Source organism: Sapajus apella, unplaced genomic scaffold (assembly GCF_009761245.1).
Source record: "Sapajus apella isolate SASKATOON/1434 unplaced genomic scaffold, GSC_monkey_1.0 scaffold33, whole genome shotgun sequence".
NCBI classification, from domain to species: domain Eukaryota; kingdom Metazoa; phylum Chordata; class Mammalia; order Primates; family Cebidae; genus Sapajus; species Sapajus apella.
The window spans coordinates 11,404,180-11,417,293 of NW_022436973.1; the positions used below are offsets into that span (position 1 = coordinate 11,404,180).

Consider the following 13,114-nt stretch of genomic DNA (forward strand, 5'->3'; position numbering starts at 1 on the left):
TTAAAGTTTAGAGATAGCAGGCACCAGGACCCCACAATGGCATCAGTCATACCAGTGAACAAGAAACTCATGGATGTCAAATTAAGGGAGCTGCCAAGCTGGAGCTGGGTGCTGATTTTTACCACCAAAGGCACTGCTGAAGCGTTTCAAAGAGAGTTGTTGTATTTAATAGTACTTGAGGTACTATTAAGAAAGGGAGTGTTGCCGGGGTTTCTATGATGCTGGCAGCTTACATGCCTTTCGGCCACTGCCTTTCTTATAAGGAACTCAAACATAGGTACCACTGAAGAGCGGCCAGCATGGAGAGCACACTCCACATTCCTGACCATGACCTCCTTGGCCCAGAACCCTTCTTCCATGAGGAAGGTGATCATTGCTAAATCTTTTTTTTTTTTTTTTTTGAGACGGAGTTTCGCTCTTGTTACCCAGGCTGGAGTGCAATGGCGCGATCTCAGCTCACCGCAACCTCCGCCTCCCGGGTTCAGGCAATTCTCCTGCCCCAGCCTCCTGAGTAGCTGGGATTACAGGCACACGCCACCATGCCCAGCTGAATTTTTGTATTTTTAGTAGAGACGGGGTTTCACCATGTTGACCAGGATGGTCTCGATCTCTTGACCTCGTGATCCACCCGCCTCGGCCTCCCAAAGTGCTGGGATTACAGGCTTGAGCCACCGCGCCCGGCCTCATTGCTAAATCTTTTATATCCAAATGTAAATAAACCTCTAAATAAAAGATAACTAGTAAACAATAATAATAATAAAGTTTAGAGACAAACATGATGTGTTAGGGGAAAGCAAACACAGACAGTTCTGTCCTATAAATAGAGCTCAGAAAAATCCTTGCAACACAAGCCTTTTCAATCTGAAGAAGCAAACTCAGAACAATAGAATAGCATCCTGCTGTTAAAATTGGTATTTACAAAGTATGCAAAAATATAGGAAAAATGAGTTATTATGCTAAATGAAAAATAATACCAAATATATATATAGAGAAAAGCTCTACTATGTATAAAACCAGACAGAGTTTTACACAAAAGAAAAAACCTACTCATCTGTGTAATAGGGTGTCCCCAAGTGTGGCGATGGAGGTATGTCAGTGCAAGGCTAGAGCCTTCTCCTCTCTCTTTACCACTAAGCAAGCAGGCTGCCCCAGACTGCTTTTCACATTACAAGTTACGACCACTGACTAGTATCTTAACCCACTGGAAATTTCTCCCACCCTTGCTCCCGAAAGAAGACCTAAGACCATCAGTGCCAAAACAAGATGGGCAATGGCACTTGGATGCAACTCTTTGCACCTTCACACACCTGCAATGTTCTAGGACACCAGTCCCATGATACATGGGTCACTTCAGATCTGACAAGCCAGGTTTCTATTTCTTCTCTGTCCAATAAAGCTTAAATTTAAAAAAATTTTTTTAAAAAATGGGGAGGGCAATTGATGCCATTAGACCAGGTTTAGTCTGTTGAAATCATTCTTTCATGATAAAACATAGTATTTGCTTAAGCCTTTCCCCTGCCCTCCTGGTCTGAGTGAAATGTCAGCATTTGTGAAGCTGTTTCAGGAAGCTGATACTTTCAGCACATTAAAGCCATGGTGTGGCCTGAGCCCAGACTCTTATTCATTTACAAGGAGAAGAGCAAAAATCATCAGACATTTCCAACGTCAGCAACCTTTACTACAGAGCTAGGAAACACAGTAGGTGTGCAAGACGACAAGGAAACAAGAAAAAAGCGTTTTTGTCTCCAGGCTTTTTTGTAGCAACTACACTGGCTTCAGCTGGATAACAAATTGTCCTGGAATTCTTGGCTTTGGAGCAAACATGTCAGCTCCCTGGTTACGCCTTCGTCATTGCCCAAAGTACCACACACTTTAACCTTCCTGCTCTTTCCATAGGCCTGGGTTTGTCCCGTATCCAGGAAACTTTATATGTTGTCTAAACTGAGCATCCCAGCAGGTTGCAAGGCAGATGGCAGCTCAGGATTCAGAATGTTGACCAATTCCTACCTGGATCCACACCACCGAGCTGTAACTCAGCCTGCCTGTGCAGAAATAGGAGCTCAGCCACGTGGCTAACAGCTTTTTTAACTGCTACTCTCAGCAACGAGGAACTTCCCCAGCAGACAAGATCCAGTAAGACAGTCTTCATCGAGAGAACTGAAAAGGAAGCAATACCAAGATTGACCCAATAGGATACACAGGCTCAACCAAACACTCAAGACAATAAGCAAGCCCCCAAAGCTCAACTGAGCCAGGAGGAGATGAGGACCAGGTGCTGCTATCTTGCCCTCTAGTCTTTGGGACCCTAGGTCACAAACCCAGGACATCATGCAGAAGTTTGCCTCCATGTCACTACATTGTCATAAAAGTCTTCATTCTTCAGTCTGGAAGGAAGCCAGGACATGCCTGAGGTAACTAACACCTTAACTACATCTTTTTTTTTTTTTTTCTGAGCTGGAGTCTCGCTCTGTCACCCAGGCTAGAGTGCAATGGTGTGATCTCAGCTCACTGCAACCTCCACCTCCCAGGTTCAAGTGATTCTCCTGCCTCAGCCCCCCGAGTAGCAGGGATTACAGGTACACACCACCATGCCCAGCTAATTTTTGAATTTTTAGTAGAGACAGGGTTTCACCATGTTGGTCAGGCTGGTCTTGAACTCCTGACCTTGTGATCCACCCGCCTCAGCCTCCCAAAGTGCTGGGATTACAGGCGTGAGCCACTGCACCCGACCTGAACTACATTTTTTTTCTTTTTTTTTTTTTTGAGACGGAGTCTCACCCTGTTGCCCAGGCTGGAGTGCAGTGGCACAATCTTGGCTCACTGCAACCTCCACCTCCCGGGTTTAAGCAATTCTCTGCCTCAGCCTCCAAGTAGCTGGGATTACAGGTGCGTGCCACCACACTCGGCTGATTTTTGTATTTTTAGTCCAGATTGGGTTTCACCATCTTGGCCAGGCTGGTCTTTAACTCCTGACCTTGTGATCCACCTGCCTCAGCCTCCCAAAGTGCTAGGTTTACAGGTGTGAGCCACCGTGCCTGGCCAGACTACATCTTTCAAATGCACAACACGTATGAAAAAACCAAGGTACAGAGTGTAAAGTATGATGCTATTTGTGTAAAAAAAAAAATAGGACGGTAGGTGGAATGTATAGGAAGAAACCATCTCTGCAAGGAAACTTAAACTGGCAGCACTATCTCTGGGGGGTGGAGCTGAACAGTTGGGAGGAATAGGAGGAAGACTTGATGTTTGTATCTTTTCAATTCAGAACCATGTGAACGTATAACTTTTTAAAGAACAAATTAAAATTTTTAAAAATACAGAATGCTACTGTCTTATTTCTTCAAAAAATGCTCTATAAATGTGTGTGCTCATAGAAAACATTCTGGAAGAATCCTATTGTGAACCATAGGTTACTCTGGAACATGGGAGTTGGGGAAGGAAGGACACTTTCGTGTTTTATTTCATACAGTTAGTAGCATTTTAATTGTGTCCAAAAGGCAGTACTACTTTGGCAAATTTTACTTTAAAAGAAAAAAACCTTCTGTACAAACTGCAACCTCACTTTCATCAACAATCCCTAAACTCTCACAGCACTCTGTCTCACGCTACTGACTCACATCCCATCTTGTGTTACGATTATTCGTGTCCAGGTCTCATCTCTGTTAAATACTGGAGCAACTGCAACTGCAGTCTCTCTACCACACTGGCTCCACTTCCCAGGGACAAGACTCTACCGCAAAGAACTGGTAAGGAACAAAACAAGCAAAATGGTAACCAAGCAATTACACAAGACAAAACAATCAACCAAAGTTAAGAGTGAGCAGTAATCTTATGTGTATATTAATTAGTACAAAAATATCAGCAAGAAGAAATCATGGCCAAGTTAAAAATGCACTGAAAACAAAGCATGCTTCCCAGAATTGCAGGAATTCTGACGATCTGCATGTGTGCATGTGCTAGGAGCTTTGCAACATAGCCAAGCAAAGGCCAGGCATGGTGGCTCATGCCTATAATCCCAGCACTTTGGGAGGCTGAGGTGAGCAGGTCTCTTGAGGACAGGAGTTCGAGACCAGCCTGGACAACATGGCAAAACCCCATCTCTACTAAAAATACAAAACAATTAGCTGGGTGCAGTGACGTGTGCTACTCGGAAGGCTGAGGCAGGACAATCACTTGAACCTAGGACGCAGAGATTGCAGTGAGCCAAGATTATGCCTCTGCACTCCAGCCTGGGTGACAGAGCAAGACTCTATCTCTCAAGGGAAAAAAAAAAGGCAAGCAAAGAGTAGCAGCCAAATTTCTTAAAATTCAGTAAATTCTTATCTCAGGACATGTTCTTTATTTAGGAAAATTCCTGAGTGACCTGAGTGCGGAAAGATGATGCTCCTATTAGCATATAGCCTAAGGGGATTAAAAAATAATTTTTCTGTAAAATGAAAGCAGAAAGTTTGAGTTTCTGGGGAAAATGGGAGTGTGCTAGAAAAATGACAGTGATATGAGGTGGCCCAGAAGCAGAGGGCTCAGTACTAGGCGAGAGACCATGCGGTGCAGAAACAGATTGCCACTGGGACGCTGAGCAATTCTGGGAAGGAATAGGCACTGAATGCTGATGTCTCAATGTTAACTACTTTCTCTAAAGTCATTTAACTCTTCTTTGTGGCTTCTAACAGACTGTCACTTATTACCACTGACATGAGTTTGCACAGGAGATTATCCAGAACGGAGCAAATGGGGCAGAAGAATCTCTCAGTAATACTACCAAAACCCTCAATCTGAGAGCCGGATTTATTCCCCTACCTGAAGCAAGAACAAACAAAACCAGACAAAATATATGGAAAAATGATACCAGACAAAAATGCATGAAAGATAGTGATAGAGAACTGCTGATACCAGTAGAGAGAAAATCTACATAGAACAGACACAGAGATCAAGAGATGAGCAGAAGCGGAAAAAACAAAACAACAGGTAACCAGAAAAAAAAATGAATGCCGCTGTGAACCCATAAGAAATAAAAGAACTGGGGTAGAACTGGATTCCTCACAGTACAAGAGATGGACCCTGTCTCTGTTTGGGGCTGACACCTGGGTGCCCTCTATAATTCCCTTTCTTTCGCAGTCTACATCCAATCTGTTAGGAAGTCTTGCTAGTTACAACTTTAAAACATATTCAGGGCCAGGCATGGTGGCTCACGCCTATAATCCCAGCACTTTGGGAGGCTGAGGCAGGTGGATGGCCTGAGGTCAGGAGTTTGAGACCAGCCTGGCCAACATGATGAAACCATGTCTCTTCTAAAAATACAAAAATTAGCTGGGCATGGTGGCAGGGGCCTGTAATCACAGCTACTCAGGAGGTTAAGGCAGGAGAATCATTTGAACCCAGGAGGCAGAGGTTGCAGTGAGCCAAGATCATGCCATTGCACTCCAGCCTGGGCAACAAGAGTGAGACTGTGTCTCAAAAAAAAAAACAAAAAAACGCATTCAGAATCCAGCCACTTCTCTCTGCCACTGCTACCACCCTAACCCAAGTCACTGTCAGCTCTTACCTGGACCACAATGGAGAACCTCCTCACCTTCCCAATTACAATTTCACATGCCCCCCAACTCCCAACCCAGCTATTCACACAGCAGTCAGCATATCTGTCACCTGACACAAGAGCTTAAATTATTTGCTTATTGTATATCTCCCCTACTAAAATGTGAGCTCCATGAAGGCAAGGTCTTCTTTTTGTTATTCACTGCTGTATTCCCAGAGACGAGAACAGTGCCAAGGCATCTACAGTCATCCCTCAGTATCCATGGAGGATTGGTTCCGGGACACCCCCTCATTCTCTACCCTCCACACATCCGTTTATGGGAATTCAGGGGACCAGCACCTGCAAACCATACTGGGAGAAACACTATCTTGCTTTGTCAGCTAATGCTGAGACTACAACAGCTTGTACATAAGAGATTCATAAATGTTCACTGAATAAAAAAAGGAATATAAAATAAGTTTCAGGTCATATATGGTATCTAGGACTAGCCTGGGCAGAACCTGGATGCTTTTGTATTTCCTAGCACAGGTGATAACTGATGGAGTCGATACTCAAAAATGATGTGAATTCTAAAAGAAAATACATTGTTTAATGGATCTAGGTCAATTCTATGCCAGCCACAAGAAACACAAAGATGACTATGACAATTCTTATCTTCAAGGAACTTACACATCTGTATCTCTCTTAATTTGTGAACAAGTTCAAGTAACTCAGGTATAATTGCTCTACTAAAGATGTATACAAGAAACCTTTGGGAGTCACAAAGAAGGAAGTGACCATCTTTACCTGAGGAGGTCAGAGGGTCAAGCAAAGATTTCTAAAAAAGATTTAACTTAGGCCAGGCGCGATGGCTCACATCGATAATCCCAGCACTTTGGGAGGCCAAGGCAGGTAAATCACTTAAGGTCAGGAGTTGGAGACCAGCCTGCCCAACATGGTGAAACCCTGTCTCTACTAAAAATACAAAGATTAGCTAGCGTGGTGGCACACGCCTGTAATTACAGCAACTCGGAAAGCTGAGGTGGGAGAATTGTTTGGACCCAGAAGACGGGAGGCTGCAGTGAGTGGAGACCGCACCATTACACTCCAGCCTGGGCAACGGAGCAAGACTCCATCTCAAAATAAAAATTAAAAAAAAGTACCTTTAGCTGAGTCTTACAAGGAAGAATCTAACAGATGAGACTAAGCTCTTTTAGTGAAGAAGGTACAGTCTGTGAAAAGACATAACATATATGATTAAGTGGTTACTGAGAGAGAGTTAACACAACATGGAAAGATATTCTGACATAAGACAGAAAAAAATTACAAAGTACTTTAAGGAGAGAGCCTGTGCTTTTAAAAAAAATTCCTGGACCCACCTCTCAAACTACCCATTTCCCAAATAAGATGTGACCTCCAAAGTGGCTTAACAGATTTAAAAACATCTAATAACAAAATCAGGGAGGGAAATACAAAACATATTTATTCCATACCAGGTCTTAAAATGAACGCTGCACTGTGCCCTGTTGTTATCAGTACCAACAAGTTGAGAACGTGTGTTAACAGCAGCTCCACCCAGAGCTAGCTACATGGCTGCTATGAGGCTCCCCCAGAGTTTGTGCAGTCTTCTTTCTCACCGGCACAGTCAGTGAGGTTTTCTACCCTCACAGCAAAGGGATCCTTAACTATATAATTCACTGTGTGCAGAGAAGAGGACAGAATCTGATGTACTGATTATTCCTCATTTAAACCATGACTTATTCTCTATCTCAGGATTTAACTATCTTTATTTTCTGGTTAAAATTAAAAAAAAAAAAAAAGGGAAGGGGGAGAGTGGTAAGGGGCAATGGCAATAGAAACACACTGCGCTGACACAGAGACTAAATTCTAGTCAGAGTGAAGACCCATATAAAGGGGCCAACTGATGGTCTAAAGGAACTAACTACATGGAGTTATGTCTCATCATTAGCCTTAATAATGTAAGAAAACAATTCTCAACAAAACTGGAGTTCACAGTTGTCAAGTATGCTCTCTCAGGCATGGGTAGGTAAAAGTCTGGAAAAATTGGTTCTCTCCACACAGTGACAAAGCAAGACGGCCCCAGGTTTGACATTCAGAGCGGGTCCCATTGCCAGGTGGTGTCCGCAGCTCCCAGCTGAGTTTAGCAGTGGAATCGAGTGGAGAATTTGGGAGATACAGGCACAGTCAGAGGCTGGTCACTTGACTTTATCTCCAGACCTTGGTACTTGCGTATTGGATTTGCCTTATGCACCTGCAAAGCAGAGAAAATAAAGTTAATAAAGTTACCAGTGAGAGGGATGTCAGAGAACTACCCTTATAATTGCTGTTATTTTTTCTTTTTGAGGTAAAATATCTGTAGAGTTTTATAGATACCAGTCACTAATTTAAGGTGTGGGGAGTGGGGGCGAGGAGCAACACAGTATAATGGAAAAGTGCATGTGCTTTGGAGCCCAAACAGGTTTCTATTCAGGTCTCTATTGGGTCCCTCAGCTTGTTGTTAGGCCACGCAGTCCCCTCAAGTCCCTCAGCTTTCACTAAAGAATGCCAAACCTGGCCAGGCGCCATGGCTCACCCCTATAATCCCAGCACATTGAGAAGCCCAGGTGGGTGAATCACCTGAGGTCAGGAGCTCGAGGCCAGCCTGGCCAACATGGTGAAGCCCTGTCTCTACTAAAAATACAAAAATTAGCCAGGCATGGTGGCTCACGCCTGTAATCCCAGCTACTCAGGAGGCTGAGGCAGGAGAATTGCTTGAACCCACGAGATGGAGGTTGCAATAAGCCAAGATAGCACCACTGCACTTCAGCCTGCGCAACAGAGTGAGACTCTGTCTCAAAAAAAAAAAAAAAAAAAAAAAAAAAGAATGCTAAACCTATTTCCTGTGTGATTTACTAGGGTATAGCAGGGCTGTACTCAAGTGTAGGAGAGAAGTTACAAGTTAAGAATTTGCCAGAGTACAGTCTTAAGCTTACTACTATAAATATTCACCAAAAGCCTGAAGCCTGGGGGAAAAAAACAAAACAACCATACCAGGAAGGATGGCTAAGGCAGGCATGGTCCCATCCATCCTTTAGGGTAGTCTAAAATCAATCCTAAATCAAGCCAGATTAATAGAGAGGTAACCAGCATTGGCTGAATTGTGCTTTAGAATATTGCCATCAGCTACGTTGAGAATTGCTACAAGAAACAGTTCTATAATGGCGGCAAACACAAGAGGCAGGTACCAAGTGCTAAACAGAAAAATCAAAGTTGAGGCCAGAAAAAAAGCTGATTGTGTGAGTGTATACAGAGTGGGGATTATATTGTTTTCTCATTCACTCAGCAAATGGTCGTCTAGATTTTTGTCAACAGGCTAGTCTCTTGAATAGTGTGTCCGTGGAACCTTCCTATGGGCATGGTCACCTATGCCAATCGCTGTTTCAACTGCTAGCCTAGCACTTTATTTATTTATTTAAAATAGAGATGGGACCTTGCTATGCTGCCCAGGCTTTTCTTGAATTTCTGGGCTCACAAAATCCTCCCACCTCAGCCTCCCAAAGTGTGAGGATTACAGGAGTGAGCCACCACACCCAGTAGTCTAGCACTTTTAGACAAAACCTCAACAACTTATATGTTTCTTTCCTTTTTTTTTTGAGACCGAGTCTCGCTCTGCCACTCCTAGGCTGGACTGCAGTGGTGAGATCTCGGCTCACCACAACCTCTGCCTCCCAGATTCAAGCAATTCCCCTGCCTCAGCTTCTGGAGTAGCTGGGATTACAGGTGTGTGCCACCACCCCCACCTAATTTTTGTATATTTAGTAGAGACGGGGTTTCACCATGTTGGCCAAGGCTGCTCTCAAACTCCTGATCTCAAGAGATCCACCAGCCTAGGCCTCCCAAAGTGCTGGAATCGCAAGCATGAGCGACCACTCCCGGCCTTCTTTCTTTTTAATTGACAGATAACATTGCGAGTGAGAGAGAGAGAGAGAGAGAGAGAGAGAGAGAGAGAGAGAGAGAGTGTGTGTGTGTGTTTGTGTGTGTGTGTGTGTGTGTGTGTGTCTATTTTAAAGATGGGGTTGCACCATGTTGGTCAGGCTGGTCTTGAATTCCCGACCTCAGGTGATTCGCCTGCCTTGGCCTCCAAAGTGCTTGAATTACAGGCGTGAGCCACCACGCCTGGCCACACTATATATTTTTATTGTGTTCCACTGATGTTTTAAAGTAGACATACATTATGGAATGGTTACATCTTGCTAATTAACAAACACATTACCTCACATAGTTGTCTTTATTGTAGTATCAGCACATAACATCCACTTTCTTTACACTTTTCAAGAATACAATATGTCATTAACTACCATCACCTTGTTATATAATAGATCTCTTGAAATTTACTCCTCCCATCTAACTGTAACTAAGTAACCTTTGACCAACATCTCCTCATAGCCTTTTCTTTTTTTATTCATCATATGAAGTTCCATCTAAAACTGTCTACTTGGCCAGGCGCAGTGGCTCAGGCTTGTAATCCCAGCACTTTGGAAGGCCGAGGCAGGTGGATCACCTCAGGTCAGGAGTTCAAGACCAGCCTGACCAACATGGCGAACCCCTCATCTCTACTAAAAATACAAAAATCGGCCGGGCACGGTGGCTCAAGCCTGTAATCCCAGCACTTTGGGAGGCCGAGGCGGGTGGATCACGAGGTCAAGAGATCGAGACCATCCTGGTCAACATGGTGAAACCCCGTCTCTACTAAAAATACAAAAATTAGCTGGGCATGGTGGTGCGTGCCTGTAATCCCAGCTACTCAGGAGGCTGAGGCAGGAGAATTGCCTGAACCCAGGAGGCGGAGGTTGCGGTGAGCCGAGATCGTGCCATTGCACTCCAGCCGGGGTAAAATGAGTGAAACTCCGTCTCAAAAAAAAAAAAAATCAGCCAGGCATGGTGACACTCACCTATAATCCCAGCTACTCAGGAGGCTGAGGCAGGAGAATCGCTTGATCCTGGGAGGCAGAGATTGCAGTGAGCTGAGATCGCGCCACTGTATTCCAGCCTGGTAGACAGAGGGAAACTCCGTCCTTCCCTATGTATTCTTGTCTAATTATAAAACTGAGAGGTGCTTCTTAAGCCCAGAAGTAAATAAAATAAACAAATAAAGAACAGTCCTAGGAAAGGCATCACTGTACATGGTTATACCACATGTTGTCCTCCTTATGAAAACCTCTGGAGGAAATTACGTCTAAAAATTCACCCTCACAGGGATAAATGTTATTTTCTGAACAACTATCTTATGTCTCATGAACGCTAAGTTTTGTAACTGACAGGTTGGTTCTACAAAGGGCCAAAATTACAGTTCCTACTTAGATAACAATGTATACATCTTAAGCTTCATTCACAACTCAACTTCACCTCCACCCTCAGTCTGTGCAATTCCCCCTTTCCCTTGTTGTCTTTGGTACAGTCTTGGGGGGCTACCTGACATCCTGTCTGGAACAAGGTAAGGAACAGGTAAAATAAAACAGAGGCAAATCTGAGTTAGTGCTCATGCTCCCAATTACCAGTTCTTTCCGTAGCCTGGCCAGCTCCTCCTTTTCCTGCTCTTCCTCCAGTTGCCTGGCCTCCTCCAATTGCTGGGCTTTCTGGGCTTCTACCTCAGCCATTCTCTTCTCCAGCTCCTGACGCTCTTTAGCTCTCTTTTCAGTAGCCAGCTGGAAAGGTTCCTGAACTAGAGAACCAGAAAGGCCCTCTAAGTACAGAAAGAGAAAGAATATTGATGCACAAGAAAGACTTGCATAAACCTACGCCCCTTGGAATGAGCAAGTGGCACAGACATGCACACTAACAGGAAGACTGTGCTCTAAGCAAGCCCCCATTGGGAGAAAGGTACAACAAACCACATACAAAAGTTTTAATTTTTTTTTTTTTTTGAGATGGAGTCTCACTCTGTTGCCCAGGCTGGAGTGCAGTAGTGCAATCTCAGCTCACTGCAACCTCCACCTTCTGGGTTCAAGCAATTCTCCTGTTTCAGCCCCCCAAGTAGCTGGGACTACAGGTGCATGCCACCATGCCCAGTTAATTTTTGTATTTTTAGTAGAGACGTGGTTTCACCATGTTGGTCAGGCTGGTCTCGAACTCCTGACCTCAGGTGATCCACCTGCATCAGCTTCCCAAACTGCTGGAATTACAGGCATGAGCCACCGCACTCGGCCAAAAAGTTTTAGAATTTTAAGAGTTCAAAGGGCCCCTGGAAATCAACTAGAGTTTGGGAAAAAAGCAAAGAGGTTAAGTAGATTGATTTTGAGGCAAACATAGGAGAAAAATCCCAATATTCTTTTTATCCTTTTTTGGAAAGATTTTTTTGAAAAAGAGATGGGGTCTTGCTATGTTGCCCATGCTGGCCTCAAATCTCTGGGCTCAAGCGATCCTCCCGCCTCAGCCTCCCAAAGTGCTGGGACTAGAGGCATGAGCCACCACACCCAGTAGAATCCCAGTTTTCTAGCACACTGCCCACTGTTTAAGGAATCAAATGTTTTATATCTAAAGTTTGCTTCAGAGTGAATTCCAGAAAGCCATACCGGCTCTCCCTCCCTCATTTACTTGTTTCTCCATGGGTGGGGAAAACCTATCATTATTGTTGAAATACCAGCTGCTTCTACCAAGGTTCATCTTAAATGAATCTGGCCTTAACATGTCCTGGAACTCAACATAGCTGCTGGATTCAATAAAGGCAAAAGACTGGGTCTAGGGGAAGAAAAGCTACCATCTGCTAAAGTCAAATGCTTCTAGTTGACACAGCATTGTACCGACACACCAAGTCCCAGCATCCCACTGGGAAGTCCAACAATTCTCCCCCAGTCCCACCAGAGTACATATAATACTACCAGCAACTGATTTCTTCTCTTTCTTGGGAACAAAGGGCTCCTGAGAGATGATGGTGTTAGGACGAGCCTTGAAGCAAGCTGCTTCTTTCTGCTGTTTCAGTTCTTCTTCCAGCTATTAAGAGAGAAAGTCTGTCAGATGAGCAATGCCACAACTTTACATGACTACTACCTCAATAACTTAAGTTCTAATGTCTGAACTGTTTCATCAATAAAAATAGCAGATTTAATATAAAACCTAGTAAAAAATCTCTCATACAAACTTTATAATGAACAGATTAGTCTGACAACATTTGAACTGAGAACTAGAAAGTATTATTATTTTTTGAAACAGGGTTTCACCATGTTAGCCAGGATGGTCTCGATCTCTTGACCTCGTGATCTGCCCACCTTGGCCCCGCCAAGTGTTGGGATTACAGGCGTGAGCCACCGCACCCGGCCGAGAACTAGAAGGTATTTTTAAGATACATTTAAGATTCCCAACACAAAAAATGATAAATGTTTGAGATCATGTATATGTTAATTACCCTGATCAGATCACTACACACTATATGTATTGAAACATCACTATGTACCCCAAGAATATGTACAATTATTATTTGTCAATTAAAAAAACAAAAAGCTGGTTTTTTGGTGTTTTTTTTTGAGAAGGAGTCTTGCTCTGTTGTCCAGACTGGAGTGCAGTGGCGCAGTCTTGGCTCACTGTAACCTCCGCCTCCCAGGTTGA

The 13,114-nt window shown here is 43.9% G+C and overlaps 1 protein-coding gene across 4 annotated transcripts in view; it reads right to left on the reverse strand.

Moving 5' to 3' along the window:
• Positions 1-6,969: 6,969 nt before the first annotated feature.
• TPX2 (TPX2 microtubule nucleation factor) overlaps positions 6,970-13,114 on the reverse strand; it is a 68,955-nt gene continuing 62,810 nt past the window's right edge. For 3 of the 4 annotated variants that reach the window (XM_032295312.1, XM_032295309.1, XM_032295311.1), the window contains 3 exons: positions 12,391-12,502; positions 11,068-11,255; positions 6,975-7,784 (listed from right to left, as the gene is read on the reverse strand). In XM_032295312.1, coding sequence (XP_032151203.1) covers positions 7,674-7,784; positions 11,068-11,255; positions 12,391-12,502 — 411 coding nt within the window. In that variant the 3' untranslated portion in view covers positions 6,975-7,673. Of the gene's footprint in view, positions 7,785-11,067; positions 11,256-12,390; positions 12,503-13,114 lie in introns of all 4 variants that reach the window. The other variant, XM_032295313.1, reaches the window with a different exon arrangement.